General features: G+C 49.8%; 1 protein-coding gene across 1 annotated transcript in view; it reads left to right on the top strand.

The window, feature by feature from the left end:
- ccdc170 (coiled-coil domain containing 170) overlaps positions 1 to 20,096 on the top strand; it is a 107,060-nt gene that overhangs the window by 37,850 nt on the left and 49,114 nt on the right. Inside the window, exon 7 of the mRNA XM_055639010.1 lies at positions 16,820 to 17,005. Within this exon, the coding sequence (XP_055494985.1) occupies positions 16,820 to 17,005 (186 nt within the window). The remainder of the gene's footprint in view (positions 1 to 16,819; positions 17,006 to 20,096) is intronic.

Raw genomic sequence — 20,096 nt, 5'->3', positions numbered from 1 at the left:
GAACAGTTCTTGTACGCCAATGATCCTCTCTGCTCCCCTCACTACCCTCTGCAGAGCCTTCCTGTCCGAGCAGTTGCAGGTGGAGTACCACGTATTTATGCAGTACGTGAGTCCAGACTCCACCGTACCCCTGTAGAAAGTCCTGAGGATGTTGGTGGGGAGTGAGGCCTGTTTGAGTTTCCTCAGGAAGTGCAGTCGCTGATGGGCCCGTTTGACGGTCCCAGTGGTGTTCCTGGACCAGGTGAGGCTGTCTGTAATTTGCACACCGAGGAACTTTATGCTCTCCACTCTCTCCACTGCAGTGCCACTGATGTTGAGGGGTGTATGCTTTGGCTGCGCCCTCCTGAAGTCGACAACCATCTCCTTTGTTTTGTCGACATTTAATTCTAGATTATTTTTGCCGCTCCAGCCCACTAGTTGTTTTACTTCCTCCCTGTACATTGATTCGTCATCTCTGCTGATGAGTCCCATCACTGTTGTGTCATCCGCAAATTTTATGATCTTATTGTCCCTGAATCTGGCAGCACAGTCATGTGTGAGCAATGTGAACAACAGCAGGCTGAGCACACAGCCTTGAGGGGAGCCGGTGCTCAGCTCATTAATGGTTGTTTCACACTGGCGCAGTATAGACATCGCTAAATATGATGTTGCTAAATAGACGTCGTTAAATATGTCGTACATGTATAATAAAATTACGAATATGAGATTAAACACATAAATGACTCACAATCGCATTTACATATGATTAGCCTACTTATCACTATATCTCTCGGAACCCCTAGTGACCCCGCAGAGCCCTAGCGCTCCGGGGAACCCCAGTTGAGAAATGCTGGGGTAGACAAACATAGTCTCTTGCCCAGAGTAGGGGAATCGAGAACAAGAGGACAGACTGTAGGCTTAAGACGAAGGGGAAAGATTTAATAGGAACCTAAGGGGTAACTTTTTCACACAGAGGGGGATGGGTGTATGGAATGAGCTGCCGGAGGTGGTAGTTGAGGCAGTTCGTATTGCAACTTTTAAGAAACACTTGGACAGGTACATGGATAGGACAGGTTTAGAGGATATGGGCCAAATGCAGACGGGTGGGTCTAGTGTAGATGGGACATGTTGGTCAGTGTGGGCAAGTTGGGCCAAAGGGTCTGTTTCCACACTGTATGACTCTGACTCCAAGGGATTAAAAAATAACAACTGAATAATGTAGCAGTGTAAACAAATCAAGAGTCTTAACTTGTTACCCTTTAACAAGTGATGCAAGATTATTTTAGAAGTTTAACGATTCTTCACAAGCCAGGCCTAATGGACAGTCAAAGGCCAAGAACAAACATTTGGAACAATATCATTGAAAGCACAGTTTTTCATTCTAAACATAGAAAATCCTGCAATATACAGCATATGTGGCAAGACAAAAAGTTATCACTTGGTATTTGATGATGTTTTTTAAGAAGGGCAGAGACTGGGGAAATGGGGGTGGGGTGTTAAGAACAAATAAGCTGCTGCTAAAAGAGGACATATTAGGATTGTGGGTTATAAATGGATAGTATTAAGAAAGAGTGGGGCTCATGAGAAGGCGTAAATGGGAATAGAATTACACTATTACTAAAACTCTCATCTTGTCCTCTTCCGGTTTGCATTGTTTTTAAATTTGCGCAAAAACGGTACCCTATATTGCTAGGATTTTTTGGCCACCTTACTCACCGTTCTCCTCTGCTCCAAGCGCACCAAGTTTTGTTCCGATTGGTGAAATATTAGAAAAGTTGTTGATCTGTTATTCACCGGGACGGCGACGCCCCCGCCCGCTGTCAATCACTGGTGCCGAGTATAAAGCTGAAGGGGCGAAGTGTGGGCTGTGTTCGCGGGCGTCTGGGACGGAAGCCGCTGAGTGAGTCCGGAGCCTGGTCTGGAGCCGGTGAGTGCGGTCGGAGCCGGGGGCCGGGAACCAGTGAGCTCACACCCCCCGCTCCCCTACACCCCCCCCTCACCCCCCTACACCCCCCCCCTCCCCTACACCCCCCCCTCCCCTACACCCCCCCCTCCCCTACACCCCCCCTCCCCTACACCCCCCCTCCCCTACACCCCCCTCCCCTCCCTACCCCCCCCTCCCCCTACAACACCCCCCCCTCCCCTACACCCCCCTCCCCTCCATACCCCCCCCTCCCCTACCCCCCCCCCCCCTCCCCACCCCCCCCCTCCCCTCCACCCCCCCTCCCCTACATCCCCCCTCCCCTCCACCCCTCCTCCCCTCCACCCCCCCTCCCCTCCACCCCCCCTCCCCTCCACCCCCCTCCCCTCCACCCCCTCTCTCCCCTCCACCCCCCCCTCCCCTCCCCACCCCCCCTCCCCTCCACCCCCCCCCCCCCCCCCCCCCCCCTCCCCTCCACCCCCCCTCCCCTCCATCCCCCCTCCCCTACACCCCCCCTCCCCTCCACCCCCCCTCCCCTCCACCCCTCCTCCCCCCCCATCCCCCCTCCCCTCCACCCCCCCTCTCCCCTCCCCCCCCCCCCCCCTCCCCCCCCCCCCCCCCTCCCCCCCCCCCCCCTCCACCCCCCCCCCCCCCCCCCCCCCCCCCCCCTCCCCCCCCCCCCCCCTCCCCCCCCCCCCCCCCCCCCCCCCCCCCCCCCCCCCCCCCCCCCCTCCCCTCCCCCCCCCCCCCCCCCCCCCCCCCCCTCCCCTCCCCCCCCTCCCCTCCCCCCCCCCCCCCTCCCCCCCCCCCTCCCCCCCCCCCCCTCCCCTCTCCCCCCCTCCCCCCCCCCACCCCCTCCCCCCTCCCCCCCCCCTCTCCCCCCTCCCCTACCCCCCCCCCCCCCTACCCCCCTCCCCTACACCCCCTCCCCTCCACCCCCCCTCCCCCACCCCCCCTCCCCTCCCTCCCCCCCCTCCCCTCCACCCCCCCTCCCCTCCACCCCCTCCCCCCCTCCCCCCCTCCCCCACCCTCCTCCCCTCCACCCCCCCTCCCCTCCATCCCTCCTCCCCTCCACCCCTCCACCCCCCCTCCCCTCCACCCCCCCTCCCCTCCCCCCCCCCCCCTCCCCTCCACCCCCCTCCCCTCCACCCCCCCTCCCCTACCTCCCACCCCCCCTCCCCTACACCCCCCTCCCCTACACCCCCCCCCCTCCCCTACACCCCCCTCCCCCCTCCATCCCCCCTCCCCTACACCCCCCTCCCCTACACCTCCCCTCCCCCCCCCCCCCCTCCCCTCCACCCCCCTCCCCTACACCCCCCCCCCTCCCCTACACCCCCCCCCTCCCCTCCATCCCCCCCTCCCCTACACCCCCCTCCCCTACACCCCCCTCCCCCCCCACCCCCCTCCCCTCCCCCCCCCACCCCCCTCCCCCCCCACCCCCCCTCCCCTCCACCCCCCCCCCCTTACACCCCCCTCCCCTACACCTCCCCTCCCCTCCACTCCCCTCCCCTACACCCCCCCTCCCCTCCATCCCCCTCCCCTCCTCCCCCCTCCCCTACACCCCCCTCCCCTACACCCCCCTCCCCTACACCTCCCCTCCCCTCCCCCCCCCTCCCCCCCCCCCCCCCCCCCCCACCCCCCCCCCCCCCACCCCCCCCTCCCCTCCATCCCCCCCCCTCCCCTACACCCCCCCCTCCCCTACACCCCCCTCCCCTCCACCCCCCCTCCCCTCCATCCCCCCTCCCCTACACCCCCCTCCCCTACACCCCCCTCCCCTACACCCCCCCCCTCCCCTACACCCCCCTCCCCTACACCCCCCCCTCCCCTACACACCCCCCTCCCCTCCACCCCCCTCCCCTCCCTCCCCCCCTCCCCTCCACCCCCCCTCCCCTCCTCCCCCCCCTCCCCTCCCCCCCCTCCCCTACACCCCCCTCCCCTACACCTCCCCTCCCCTACACCCCCCTCCCCTCCCCCCCACCCCCCCTCCCCTACACACTCCCCTCCCTACACCCCCCTCCCCTACACCCCCCCCCCCTACAACCCCCCCCTCCCCTCCCCCCTCCCCTACACCCCCCCCCCCCTCCCCCCCCCCCTCCCCTACCCCCCCCCTCCCCCTCCATCCCTCCTCCCCTCCACCCCCCTCCCCTCCACCCCCCCTCCCCTCCACCCCTCCTCCCCTCCCCCCCCCCTCCCCTACAACCCCCCCCTCCCCTCCATCCCCCCCCCTCCCCCCCCCCTCCCCTCCACCCCTCAAACCCCTCCAGACCCCCCCCCCTCCCCTATGGACCCCCCTCCCCTACACCCCTAAGGCAGCAGCTCTCCACTGCACCACCGTGTCACCAGTTCAATTACTGAAATTGCCTCCCTATGGTGGACAATGCATTGTTATCCCTAATGGTTAATTTACATCAAAAGATGGTACTTAGGAACAGTATGAATATTGATTGAGAATGTTATTACAGAGACGTGGGGAAATAATAGGTGGTTTGTTTCGTCAGGCTCTTGTTTTGAGAAGAGGAAGAAAGTGCAGCGTTTCTGTACATTGTTCTCCAGTGGTCCTTGTCCGTAACTGTGATACAATAAAAACGGGAAGCCTACTGTTTTCTTATTTTCCTTATTTTTTAAAAAAAGTGAAAACAAAATTTATCGACCAAGTGAAAGGAAGTTAGCCTAACATTTGTGGTGGGAAAATTAATGGGAGAGAAGGCGAGGGAGAAAATAAATCAGCGTTTAGAAAGGCGCAGCTAAATCAAGGATAGTCAGAATGATAGCATCAATTTTCAAGGGATGTCTAGCTGTTGAATTTATTGAGGAAATAACTAGGTTTGATCCAGATGGTGTGTTTGACATGGATTATAACAGGACTTATGACAAAGTCCCACATTGCCGATTGATCAGAGAAGTGAAATCCCATGAGCTCCAAAGGGAAGTGGCAAGCTGATTCAAAATTAGCTTAGTGGTAGGAAGCATGGGATGATGGATGATGTTTCAGAAACTGAAAACTGGTTTTAGTTTAGTTTAGTTTAGGGGTACAGCGCGGAAACAGGCCAACCGAGTCAGAGCCAACCAGCAATCCCGGTACACACACTAGGGACAATTTACAATTCTACCAAGCTAATTAGCCTACAAACCTGTACGTCTTTGCTGTTGTCGAACGCTACATCACAGAAACAGGTCCCTCGGCTCACCGAGTCCATGCCGACCATCGATCAGCCGTTCACACTAGCTCCATGTTATCCCACTCTCTTATCCACTCCCGACACACTAGGGTTTCAATTTTACAGAGGGCCAATTAATCTCCAAACCTGCATGGCTTTGGGACGTGGGAGGAAACCAGAGCGCCCGGAGGAAAACAACGTGGTCACAGGGAGAATGTGAAAATTCCACACAGAGAGATAGCACCCAAGGTCAGGACCGAACACGGGCCTCTGGCGCTGTGACACAGTGGCTCTACCAGCTTTGCCACTATGCCACCTTTTGGATTGCTCATGGATTAGTGCTGGTTCCCTTGCTCCTTGTGATATGCATCGATGACTTAATCATGTATGTAAGAGTGGAAGCCATAACTAAGAAAATGGCCCAGGATGCAGAAATTAGCCACGTCATAGAAACATAGAAACATAGAAATTAGGTGCAGGAGTAGGCCATTCGGCCCTTCGAGCCTGCACCGCCATTCAATATGATCATGGCTGATCATCCAACTCAGTATCCCGTACCTGCCTTCCCTCCATACCCCCTGATCCCCTTAGCCACAAGGGCCACATCTAACTCCCTCTTAAATATAGCCAATGAACTGGCCTCAACTACCCTCTGTGGCAGAGAGTTCCAGAGATTCACCACTCTCTGCGTGAAAAAAGTTCTTCTCATCTCGGTTTTAAAGGATTTCCCCTTTGGATTTCCTCATTGGATTCATCAGATAGACAAATGTACAGCAAATGTGATTCAACTCAGAAGAATGTGAATTGAAAGATTTGATGAAAGCAATTGTCAAGGGAATGCTTTACAGATGATAGGATTCCAAGACCTGTGGGGAAATAGAGCCCCACAGGTAACCCGCACCCCCTCTGCCCCTTTCTCTCTTCTTATATCCACCCTCATCCTCTCACACACACCTTTTTTTCCTCCACTCTCACTCCATCTGCCCATCATCCACACATACCTCACAATCGATCCCCTTACCACCCCTCCTTGATTTTCACACCTCATCTCCCCATGTTCTGCTATTCCCTCTTATTCAGGTCCACTCTTTACTTTCTTTTCCCATTAGAATCCAGAATCTGCAGCCTTTTGTCCTCCACTTGTCTCCAACTCCTCCCTCCCACACCCAGTTATCTCCCATTTAACCTCCATCACATGTATCCACCTATCACTTGCTAGCTCTTGCCTCATTTCCCCCATCCCTCTTCCTCCCCCCTCTCTCCCACCTTGTCATGCTGGCTATTTCCCCTATAATCTTTCAGTCCATGTAAAAGATCTCGATCCAGAATGTCAACTGTCCATTTCCATTAGTAGAAGATGCCTGGCCATCCAGCAACCCTCCTTTCCTCTTTCCATGAGAAGACACTGGTTAACCTTCTTTCCTTTGGAACAGAAGAAACTGAGGGACAGATTTAATTGAGGAATATAACATTTTGAGGGTCCCGGGTTGGAAGAACCATTTTTCTCTCCACACTTAAGTCAATAAATGATGGACATGATTCTAAGGTAAATGGTAAAGAGGTCGCTATGGAATTGGAGAAAGCATTTCCCTGCCAGAGGTTGGTAAGGGGGCCTTCAATTTGATACCTGTTAAGGAGATAGAGGCAGTGATTTACTGCATGTGTAGATATTGCTAGGATGCACACATTAACTTACAGGGTTATGGACTGAGATCTGGAAAGTGGAATACTATCTGCATAATTGTTTTTTGGCTGGACTGAACAAGTAACCCAAATGGCCTTGAGACCTGTAAATCTCCAACGTTCAGGCTAAATCCCAAAGATTGATCAAACGATAAGATACTGTGCTTCAAGCCTATTTTTAAATTCATTAGAGCTGTGCAACTCGCTGGTAACAGGGAGGTCGCAGTGGGAATGTGACGGAAGTTGACGGACACTCCAGGATCGACTTGGCACATACAATGGATTTGTTCGACAAAGCAGTTACCTAAAATAAAGGAGAAAACATTGCAAGAAATGCACTAAATGTGGAGGTACAATTAAATGGCAGTGGTAAGCTAGGAGGAGGGTTCAGCAACTCTTGAGAGCGGGCAGTTAAAAATATAATTGTGACATCTCTTGCCCTTGCATGGGAAGATGCCACGGGAAGGGATGAGGATGAGGATGAGGAGATAGGAGTTGGGGGGGGGATTGAAGTAGTGTCACAAAATGCCAAAAGTAATGGGGATGGAAGATTTATTTGGTATTTGATATCACCCTGGAAGTGGCTTCATTGGCAAATGATGATCCTTTCAGGGATAGATAGATTCTTGATTAGTACAGGCGTCAGAGGTTACGGGAGGAGAAGGCAGGAGAATGGGGTTAGGAGGGAACGGGGACAGTTACCAAGGTTCATCATATTCCGTTTGGGGAGTCTGCACCCCGGGGGCATGAACATCGAATTCTCCCAATTTTGTTAGTCCTTGCTGTCTCCTCCCCTTCCTTAGCCCCCCTGCTGTCTCCTCCCATCCCCCAGCCTTCTGGCTACTCCTCCTTTTCCCTTTCTTGTCCCCCACACCACCCCCGCCCCCGATCAGTCTGAAGAAGGGTTTCGGCCCGAAACGTTGCCTATCTCCTTTGCTCCATAGATGCTGCTGCACCCGCTGAGTTTCTCCAGCTTTTTTGTGTAACCTTCGAAGGTGGAGGGCAGTTCACTAAACCTCAGCAGCACCACCCTGTCACAGGGTTTAATGGCAGAGTAATGCCCCTGTCCCACTTAGCAAACCTGAACGGTAACCTCTGGAGACTTTGCGCCCCACCCAAGGTTTCCATGCGGTTCCCAGATGTTGCAGGTGGTTGCCGGAGGTTGCAGGTAGTGAAAGCAGGTAGGGAGACTGACAAAAACCTCCAGGAACCGCACGGAAACCTTGGGTGGGGCGCAAAGTATTCAAAGTTTTCCGTTCAGAAACCTTTATTGAATTTAAGGAGGGGATTCCAGAACCTGTAACCTAGGCAGCTGAAGTTTGGCCACATTGGATTAGTTAAAATCCCATAACCTATAGGACAAGCTTGGTTAAACACATAAGGTAATGGTATTGATATGTTGTTATTGTTACGTGCACAGAGGCATGTTAAAATCTATGTTTTGTGTGCTATCTAGGCAAATCACACCATAGGTGAGTCCATCAGGTCATGCAAAAGATAAAATAAACATAATGCAGAATATAGAGTACAGCTACAGAGAAAGTGCAGCGGCTGCAATGAGGTAGACTGGAAGATTAGGAATTCATCCTCAGCATCTGACAAGTCTATTCAAGAGTCTGATAACAGTGTGGAAGAAGCTGTTCTTGAATCTAGTGGCATGTGCTTTCAGGCATCTGTAACTAATACCTGAAGGGAGAGGGGAGAAGAGAAAGTGACCATGGTGTAAATGGTCCTTGATTTTACTTCGGAGTCACGTGAGTGACTACGTGAAGAACCCACCCAGCGCGCAGGCGCGGCATTTACGTCAGCAGTGCAACAGCGGCAGCAGCTGGAGCCAGGCTCTCCAGCTGCAGCATAAAGACAAGACCTCAGGTAAGTGCCTTTTTTGTTACAGAGTCGCTCCAGGGAAATAATGGCCTCTAGGAAGCAACCAGCCAGGAGGACTGCCTGCCCTACTCCACCCGAGGACGGGTCCATAGCGGGACGGCAGCCTCTCGCAGCGGAGGAGCTTTTTCAACGCTCCCGCTCACCCGACACCGAGCCGCCCCCAGTGCTGCAGATCTCAACGCCCCGCACAGGGAGGAAGGCGACAAACCGACCGGCCGGTGTCCTCCGATGATTCGGAGGAACGGGAACACTCTCCCCCACCGAAAAGGGGAGACGCTCGGATAAGCTGCATGAGGCAGCTCCTCGAGCGTATGATTAATGAGGAGATGCGGCATCTCCCAGGAGGACGGGCTTTGGCCTCCTCCTCTCCACACCCTTCTGTACCCTCTATATTCGAGGGCAGTAAGGGAGGCCAGGACTGGGCTGGCCTATCCCAAGGGCAGGCGGAGGATATCGTCAGCATGCCGGGCGTGCCGGAAGAAGAGCTACTGGGTGTAGTGGGCCGATATGCGGCACCACCAACAACTGGGATGGTGTTGCCACCCAGAATGGCGGCAACTATAAACAGGCTGTCCAACAACCCGCTGCAGGACAAGGCTGTCCAGCAGGCCCTTGACAACTACATCGCGCCCGAAAATTGCGAGGCGCTGAGGGTCAAGACGGTAAATGGGCAGATCTGGAACCAGCTGGGGCAGCACATAAGGGCTCAGGAGGTCAAAATGCAGCGAGTCCTGAAGCTCCACTCAGCAGCCGTCACCGCCTTTGCTCGGTCCGTTGGGGATGAAGACCTGACCATACCCCAGCAGGATGCCCTCGCACTGATGTGCAGCACCACGTATGAGCTAAACAACCTACGGCGGGACAACATCAGGCCTGCCCTCAACCCAACATATGCCGGCCTCTGTAAAGCTCCAGCCCCCGAACGACAGGCGCTGCTATTTGGTGCGGATCTGGCCAAAAGGCTCAAGGAGTTGGAAGAGGCGGCAAAACCAGTAGGCCTCATGAGGGCAGGGCCAGGACCGAGCAGGGCGAAGACACCCAGTTGGCCGCACGCCTCGGCAGCCACCAGCAGATACCGAGCTGGTGAAAGCCTGGTGACCGCCTCCCACTACCCCCAGTGCTCTTTTTTAGAGCGGGGCCCAGGGCGGAGCCGTGGGAAGATGCGCCGCCCCACCACAGCACCAACACGGACAACCTTGGGCCAGACCCACCGGAAACGACCCCACAAGTGAACATGGAGGTAGGTGGGTCTGGTTCGTCCTGTCAACATACACAGACAAAGGGTGTAGTATTAACAGGGGGACGTTTGAGGTTCTTCAAGCATGTTTGGTGCTCCCTTACTAACAATCAGTTTATACTCAACAGTATTAGTGGATACAAGATTGAATTCAAACCAGGCGTAGAACCGCCAGTTCAGCACATGCCCCAAAGGGTGTTCCTTCCCTCGGCAGTTGAGAAGGTAGAAGGACAAGCTGAACTTGATCGGCTCGTGGCTAAAGGCATCATAGAAATGACCACACACGAGCCGCAAGAATTTGTATCAAATATTTTTCTCAAAACCAAAAAAGATGGTGGATGTCGCATTATTATTGATCTGACATCACTCAATCAGTCTGTTGAGTATCAACATTTCAAAATGGAGACATTTGTCACTGCCAGACAACTGATCTCCAAGGGATACTACATGGCAAGCATAGATATCAAAGATGCTTACTATTTGGTACCCATTCATAAAGATTACTTTAAATATCTGAAATTTATCTGGAGGGGCCAGCTATGGCAGTACCGAGCTTTGCCCAATGGTTTAACGACAGCTCCCAGACTATTTACGAAAATTCTTAAAGTGGCCATGAAGAAATTGAGAGAACTAAAACATTTAGTAGTGGCCTATCTGGACGATGTTCTCATATTAGGAAGAACACGGGAACAAGCTGTCGCAGGAGTGTTAGCCACTAAACAACTCCTTGAAACTTTGGGTTTTATCCTCCACCCAGATAAATCAATATTGGAGCCTACTACTAACATGGATTACTTAGGCTTCACTATTGACACGATTCACATGACTGTCACTCTGCCCAGAAACAAAACAGTTTCACTCATTGAAGCTTGTAGCCATTTAATTGCCACACCGCAACCTAGAATACGGCATGTAGCCAGAGTTATTGGCTCTATAGTAGCAGCATTTCCGGCTGCCCAACATGGGCCCTTGCATTATCAAAATCTACAAAGAGCAAGGACTCATGCATTACGCCTTCATAGGGGGCATTATGATCGCAAAATGGATTTACCCGCTGAAGCCAAATCAGAACTTCAGTGGTGGGTTGACAATATTTGGCACAGTCACAGTCCTATCACCGTAACTAATCCTAACATAACCATTGCAACGGATGCCAGTGCTTTAGGCTGGGGAGCTACTAACTCCAAAGACAGCACAGGTGGCAGATGGACTAACTCAGAGGCATCGCTACTACAATCACTGGGCATTAACTTTTTGGAAATGCTCGCCGCCTTTTATGGGCTAAAAGCATATGCATCTGGTATGCGACACGTGCATGTTAGAATTATGATCGACAACACTACGGCAGTATCTTATATCCAGCACATGGGTGGCATTAAATCAGTATCATGCGACAAATTAACTGCTATAATCTGGCAATGGTGTGTCGAGAGACATATTTGGCTATCAGCTGCCTATTTACCAGGCAAGCTAAATTTAGTGGCGGACACCAGGTCACGAAAATTCAACGACAACATCGAATGGATGTTGGACCCAAAATCATTTGCTAAAATTATCAAGCAATATGGTACGCCAGATATAGATTTGTTTGCGTCTAGGTTAAATCACCAACTACCCATGTATGTGGCTTGGGAACCAGACCCAGAGGCAGCAGCGGTAGATGCCTTCACGCTGGACTGGGGAAATTTCTTTTTCTATGCTTTCCCTCCCTTCTGCCTCATCAGTCGGGTACTCCAGAAAATTCAGGCAGACTCAGCCTCTGGCATTCTGGTCGTGCCCGACTGGCCTACCCAACCATGGTTCCCAATGTTCCACGACATGGTGGTAGAGACACCAATGGTCCTTCAACACCACCCCCAATTATTGACTCACCCGGTAACTGGCATTAGCCATCCATGCCACCAAAAATTGAAACTCCTGGTTTCCAGATTTTGAACAGGCCTTACCGGGGATTGGGGTTATCATCAGACAGAACAATCACCACCATGTCGGCATCCCTGCGAGTTTCCACCAAGAAACAGTACCTGACCTTCATCAGGAAATGGGAACAGTACTGTCTGGACGCAGGGACATCCTACACGACGACTTCGATCTCGGATGTGCTGGAGTTCCTGGCCCACCTGCACCATGATCTCAAGATGAGCTACAGTGCCATCAATACGGCTCGGAGCGCACTGTCCGCATACCTCATGCCGATAGAACAGCATAGTGTGGGATCCCACCCTCTAGTCATCAGACTCCTTAAGGGGATCTTTAATACCAAACCCCCTACACCTAGATACACTCACATGTGGGATGTGAGTGTAGTTCTCACACACCTTCGAGGTTGGCCTCCGGTGGGATCCCTGAGCCTGGAACAGGCCACTTACAAAACCCTCATGCTCATGGCGCTTGTCTCAGCTCAAAGGGTTCAGTCGCTCCATCAGCTTAATCTGAACTACATGGTGACCACCCCAGATACCATTACTTTCACCATGCCGGGGTTGGTAAAACAAAGTAGACCAGGTACATCAAACTCCCCGTTGATCTTCCGGGCTTACCCTCCAGAACCTAGGCTGTGTGTGGTGACCCACCTTCATCATTATCTAGACACAACCCAAATGCTAAGAGGGAGAGAGAAAGCCTTATGGGTTAGCCACAGAAAGCCTTTTGGACGGGTAACCAGCCAAACATTATCCAGATGGTTGAAACAGGTCCTCAGCATGGCAGGGATTAACACAAATGTTTTTAAATCCCATTCAACCAGGGCAGCGTCCACCTCAGCGGCGGATAGGATGCAGGTTCCCCTCGACCACATCCTCAGAGCAGCGGGATGGTCAAGGGAATCGACATTCCAACGATTTTACAACAAACCGCTGATGGAACAGGACGTCTTTGCGGATACCGTTTTAAAAACCGCAAAGTTATGATTTAAAGCCCATGGGAGCTATTTTGTTTTTTGTTATAGTTAATAAATATTTCTTTTATAACTAAACAAACTTGTTGGTCTCTAGCTACCACTTCCTCCCTCGATGATCTTTCGGCAGTGAGTGATATAACTGTTACACGGTTTGAAATCACAGACCTTTGAAGTCTTCACGTAGTCACTCACGTGACTCCGAAGTAAAATAGTAAGATTAAACGAGTACTTACCAGTACGAAGTTTGATCTGTATTTTATGAGGAGTTACGATGAGGGATTACGTGCCCTCCGCTCCCACCCTCATTATATAGATCAAATTCGGACTAATGTCTCGTTGGTCTTCACTATCTTTACTTCAACTAGTGTCTATCTGTGATTCCACACCGCTGCTTGGAAGTATGCCGCGCCTGCGCGCTGGGTGGGTTCTTCACGTAATCCCTCATCGTAACTCCTCATAAAATACAGATCAAACTTCGTACTGGTAAGTACTCGTTTAATCTTACTATTATGTAGGATGTTTTCCCTGTGCAGATGGTGACAGGTTATTGAGTGATGGCAAGAGCTGTGGTCACAAATCTGATAGGATGCTGTCTATTCTTTATGTACAAACTAGTAAGTCATTGGAGACTATCCTTGTTCTTCTGAGAAAGAAGAGTTGTTGGTGTGCTTTCTTGGCCGAAGTTTTTTTCCAACAATAAATTTTAACAACATTTTAGTTTTTAGTTTAGTTTTAGTTTTAGAGGTATGGTGTTGAACTTGGCCCACTGAGTCTGCTCCAACCAGCAATCACCCTACCCTACCTAATTAACCTACAAATTTGGAAAATTATTGGCCAACTTTTGAAAAAGTACAAAGCCTGAAGAAGGGTCTCGACCCGAAATGTCACCCATTTCTCCCCCCCAGAGATGCTGCCTGTCCCGCTGAGTTACTCAAGCATTTTGTGTCTATCTTCAGTGCATCTACAGTTCCTTCCTACACATCTATGAAGAAAACTGGTATTGGGCTCACAAAGTACTCTTCATTATACAATGTTGTTTCATTCAGGTTGTCCAATTATTCATATTTTTTTAACACTAATTGGTTTATTTAAATTATTGACCAACTTTTAACACTCTCAGAAGTCGATGATTCCTCACCAAATTGAAAATGGGCGACCTTGGTACACAATTCTTTCTCTGATGGCCTAAGCCCTGACAAGTCATCTCAGGCCAACAACGTAGAGGTCAGGCATAGGATAACATGTGTGAAGAGGACTGTGACCATATTAGGGGATGTATCACCATCTGGGATAAGTCACTCTACCTTTGTTTTAAAGTTTCCTTTATCTTGCTTGCCAGGTTTTTGTCTCTCAATTGATATTTTTTTCTGGGGTCAGCGTGTTCCAGTCTTCCTCGGATATCTTGGCAGACTCCCCTTTCCCACTTACAAGCCTTGCACTGGATCTGTTGCAATCCTGGCTCAAATGAGGTAACTCAGTCCAGATCATAGGAACGCAGGAAATGCTAGATGAGAGAAGGCCAAAAATTCCATCTAATTCACCTTCTCCCATCCACGTAGTTGCCTAATATGGACATCATGTTTACAAGGCTTGATTTCCCCCAAACATATAAAACTCGGAGCTCAAAACTTTGGAAATAAGGGCGTCCCAAGTCATCAAATCGTCCGACAAATCTTATAGAGGTGTATAAAATCATGAGAGGAATAGATCAGGTAGATGCACAGAGTCTCTTGCCCAGATTAGGTGAATTGAGGACCAGAGGACATAGGTTTAGGGTGAAAGGGAATAGATTTAACAGGTAACTTTTTCACACAAAGGGCGCCGGATGTATGGAACAATCTGCTGTAGAAGGTAGTTGAGGCAAGGACTATCCCAACGTTTACAAAACAGCTAGAGAGGTACATGGATAGGAGGGATAATGGCCAACCGCGGCCAGATGGGACTAGTGTAGCTGGGACATGTTGGCCGGTGTGGGCAAATTGGGCCAAAGGGCCTGTTTCCACGCTGTATCGCTCTATGACTCTAAATATTATACTTTACCACATGTTAAGCTTCAAATTACCCAAATATTTAATGCCAAATCGTCACTTCCAATTTTGTTTGTGACCATTTAATTTTTGGGATCAGAGCGTCACTGCAAAGGCCATCCCTTATCCCATGAGCTATTCCCAAAGGCTATCCCTTATTCCCTTCTCAGGCCATTTAAGAGCCAACCACGTTGGTAGCTTAGAAGTCATGTATAAGCAGATAGGGCAAGGATGATAGATTTCCTCCCCTGAAGAACATTAATGAACCAGAAGGGTTTGTAATGACAATCCTTTAATTCTGGAGTCGTTATTATTAATGAAAACTAAATCCCATTTTATTCATTTTAGTTAAATTTTCCAACGATCAGGGTGGGATTTAAGCTTGGATCTCTGGACTGCTGATCACTGAAATGCATGTGTTCCTAGAGTGGTTGACTAAATCAAAGCAAGGATAGTGTTTCCCCTGACCATAGTGTTTGGAACTAGGATGACGGAGTCTCAAAATAAACGGTTTGCCCATCAGGGCATAAGTGAAAAGACATTTCTTCACATGAGGGTGTGAATTTTCGGAATATCCTAACCAAGAGAGTGGCGGAGGCTCAATTTCTGAGAATATTCAAGACAACAACCAACAGATTTTTGGTGTCCAGGGAATCAAGAGGTATGGGATTTGTGCAGGAAAGTGGCCCTGAGATTGAGAATTAGGTTTTAGCGTAAGGGACTGTCTAACTATTTCTGCTCCTATTTCTTTAGTTCTATCACCAACTAGAGAGCGGTTCTGAGCTACCATCTACCTCATTCAAGACCCCCGGACTATCTTTCTTTGGACTTTATCTTGCACTAACCGTTATTCCCTTTATCCTGTATCTGTACACTCTGGACGGCTTGATTGTAATCATGTGTAGCCTTTCCACTGACTGGATAACACACGACAAAAAAGCTTTTCACTGTACTTCGATACACGTGACAATCAACTAAACTTAAGTAAACTAGTCGGAGAAAGTTCAAGGGACAGAGGAAGGAATCTTAACCCTAACAAAAGCCTTCCTTTGTGATAGAACATTTGACGACCACCCCAAAACCACCCCTAACCATCTCCCCAATTTTACAATCACTTCCGGCCTTGCCTCCTTACAGATGGTCATTCTGACTCCCCCCTTCCCTCCAACACCCCTCCCTTTCTCTGTTGCCACTGACTACTCCAAAGAGCCTGTGCAAGGCATCTGCTGCTGCTTCTCCAGTCCAGCAACCACCTGGAAACAGTGAAGAAAATAATTGTTAAAGAGGTTCTTCAGTTTAGTTTAGAGATACAGCGTGGAAACAGGCCCTTCAGCTCACCGAGTCCACACCGGCCAGTGGTCTCTACATTAGCACTATCCTACACAAACTAGGGTCAATTTACAATTTTACCTAGTCAATTAACCTACAGAACAGGACGTCTTCAGAGTGTTGGAGGAAACCGGAGCACTCGGAGAAAACTCATGCAGGTCACGGGGAGAATGTACAAACTCCGTACAGATAGCACCCGTAGTCAGGATCGAACCCGGATCCCTGGCGCTGCGAGGCAGCAACTTTATGGCTGCGCCGCCTCCCACAGCGCTGGATTTCCAGTTTTCTCCCACGGCAGTCACACTCCCACGTCTCCATCCCTATCTGGCTGTAAATAAGAGGGCCAGGGAGACCGCATCGTCGGTTAGTGGGAGGCAGGAGCTTCAGTCGAGATGCATAGCATTACTACATGTTGCACAACCACAGGCAGAGGTGTACAGCGTGTGCTTCGGACTCTCCCACCACCAGTCCTTGTAAGATAATTCATCAAAACCCCAGTGACCGCAGTTAATTCCATGTTCAGCCTGCATCTACATTTTAGCTGATTTCAAAAAAAACCCCGACCAGCTAAAAGTAAAATGTGCCTGCTGTATATTTTCTAAAACCATATCGTGTATTTCAGTCTGATTTCTTAAAACTATTTGTTTGAAATTTCAAATGCATTACAGAGTTAGTATTTTTTCTTCCCCCCCCGCTTAGATCGGAGAGTTTTACCAGGGAAGCAGCAGGAAAAGTTCCCAGATTACGAACCTTGAGGAGGCCATTAGTGCCCATGACATGGAGTCGAAGGCAAGCCGAGAAACTATCATGAGACTCGTGTCTGAGCTGGGGAGGGAGCAGAAAGCTGTGGCCTCTTACGCACAGGAATTGGAGACCCTTCGTAAGGTAGGCAGAAGCTTATCTTGATTCTGATGAATTAGCCTGGATAATAGCATGGGTAAAAGAAACATGAGAAGTCCTCCCCCATGTGCGGTCGTGGACAGAGCACTTTATACATACCTGTACATCTGTACTCTTATATGCTCTGCCCAAGTCGGCAAGGCATTGCAGAAAGCTGTGGATGCAGCTCGATCAATCACACAAGTCAGCCTCCTCTCCATCGACTCCACCTACACTGCACGTTGCCTTGGGAAAGCAGCCAACATAATCAGGGCCCATTGAACACGGATCATTCCCTCTTCTCCCCTTTCTTGTCCAGCAGAAGATACAAAAGCCTGATCCCGCCAGATTCAGGTGCAGCCTCTACCTGCTGTCATCGTACCACTGAATAGAACCTACCATGAGCTAAGGGTGTGTAGTCCTGATCTTCCAAGCTACCTCATTGGAAGACTTGCATTTTTTAAACATTCACTTTCTCTGTAACCGTAATGCTGTATTGCTGTAATACTATATTCTGCACTCTGGTTATTTTCCCCTTTGCGTTACCTGTTGTACTTGTGAAGAGCTTGATTGTACTCATGCACAGTGGGAATTTGACTGGAAAGCAGGCAAACAAACCTTTTCACTACATCTTGGTACATGTGACAATAATAAATCGATATAAAGACAGCATAGAAAACGCAGGACATGGAAAACAGAGAAAAATAAGTGCAGTAGTAGGCCATTCGGCTCTTCGGACCAGCACCGCCATTCAATATGATCATGGCTGATCATCTAAAATCCATACCCCATTCCTGCTTTTCTACCACCATATCCCTTAATTCCTTTAGCCCTAAGAGCTAGATCTAAATCTCTCTTGAAAACATCCAGTAAATTGGTCTACACTGCCTTCTGTGGCAGAGAACTCCACAGATTCACAACTCTGGGTAAAGAAATGTTTCCTCATCTCAGTCCTAAATGGCCTAACCCTTATTCTTAAACTGTGACCCCTGGTTTTGGACTCCCCCAACATCGGGAACAATTTTCCTGCATCTAGCCTGTCCAATCCTTTAAGAATGTTATATGTTTCTATAAGATTCCCTCTCATCCTTCTAAATTCCAGTGATCACAAGCCCAGTCAACCCATTCTTTTATCATATGTTGGTCTCGCCATCCCGGGAATTAACCTGGTGAACCTATGCTGCACTCCCTCAATAGCAATAATGTCCTTCCTCAGATTAGGAGACCTAAATTGCACACAATACTCCAGGTGTGGTCGCACCAGGGCCCTGTACAACTGCAGTAGGACCTCTTTGCTTCTAAACTCAAATCCTCTCGCAATGAAGGCCAACATGCCATTATCTTCACTGCCTGCTGTATCTGCATGCTTACTTTCAGTTACTGATGTACAAGCACGTCCAGGTCTCGTTGCACCTATTCTGACACGATTCCGATAATAATCTACTTTCCTGTTCTTGCCACCAAAGTGGATAACCTCACATTTATCCACAATATATTGCGTCTGCCATGCTTCTGTCCACTCACCCAACCTATCCAAGTCACCCTGCAGCCTCATATTACCCTCATTGCAGCTCACACTGCCACCCAGCTTTGTGTCATCTGCAAATCCGTGACATTTAATTCCTTCGTCTAAATCGTTAATATATATTATAAATAACTGTGGTCCCAGCACCCCACTAGTCACTGGCTGCCATTCTGAAAAGGACCCGTTAATTCCTACTCTTTGCTTCCTGTCTGCCAACCAGTTCTCTATCAATGTCAATACCCTACCCCCAATACCATGTGCTCTAATTTTACACACTAATCTCTTGTGTGGGACCTTGTCAAAGGCTTTTTGAAAGTCCAGATCCACCACATCAACTGACCCTCACTTATCTGTTATACTTGTTACATCCTCATAACATTCCAGAAGATTAACCAAGCATGATTTCTCCTTTATAAATCCATGCTGACTTTGACCGATCCTGTCACTGCTTTCCAAATGTGCTGCTATAACATCTTTAACAATCGACTCAAGCATCTTCCCCACCACCGATGTAAGGCTAACTGGCCTATAATCTCCCGTTTTCTCTCTCCCTCCTTTCTTCAAAAATGAGGTTACATTGGCTACCTTCCAGTCCACAGGAACTGATCCAGAATCGAGAGAACATTGGAAAATGATCACCAATGCATCCAAGATTTCTAGGGCCACCTCACTGAGTACTCTGGGATGCAGACCATGAGGCCCAGGGGATTTATCTGCCTTCAGTCCCAACAGTTTACGAACACCATTTCCTGACTAATGTGGATTCCCTTCAGTTCCGCCCTCCCACTAGATCCTCGGTCCCTGAGTATTTCTGGGAGATTGTTTGTGTCTTCCTTAGTGAATGAACCAAAGTACTCATTTAACTGTTCTACCATTTCTTTGTTTTCCATTATAAATTCACCTGTCTCTGATTGTAAGGGACCTAAATTTGTCTTAACTAATTTTTTCCTTTTTACATATCTAAAGAAGCTTTTAGTGGAAGTTTTTATATTCCCGACAAGCTTTCTTTCATGCTCTTTCCCCCCCCCCCCTTGTAATTAACCCCTTTGTCCTCCTCTGTTGTGTTCTAAATTTCTCCCAGTCCTCCGGTTTGCTGCTTCCTCTGGCCAATTTATTTGCCTTGTCCTTGGATTTGACACTATTGTTTACTTCCCTCATTAGCCACGGTTGAGCTGTATTCCCCGTTTTATTTTATCAGCCAGATAGGGATGAACAATTTTTGGAGTTCATCCATGCGGTCTTTAAATCTTTGCCATTGCATCTTCACCATCAACCCTTTAAGTATAATTTGCCAGTCTATCCTAGCCAATTCACCTTCAAAGTCTCCTTTCGGTTAGTTCAGGACCCTAGTCTCTGAATTAACTGTGACTTTCCATCCTAATGCAGAATTCCACTATATTATGGTCACCGTTGCCCAAGGGGCTTTGCACAACAAGATCGCTAACTAACCCTTCCTCATTACACAAATACCCAGTCTAAAATGGCCTGTCCTCCAGTTGATTCTCCTACATATTGGTTTAAAAACCATCCCGTATACATTCCAGGAAATCTTCCTCTTCAGCACTGCTACCA

Source organism: Leucoraja erinacea, chromosome 8, assembly GCF_028641065.1.
Source record: "Leucoraja erinacea ecotype New England chromosome 8, Leri_hhj_1, whole genome shotgun sequence".
Lineage (NCBI taxonomy): Eukaryota > Metazoa > Chordata > Chondrichthyes > Rajiformes > Rajidae > Leucoraja > Leucoraja erinaceus.
This window is presented reverse-complemented; position numbering and strand designations above follow the sequence as displayed.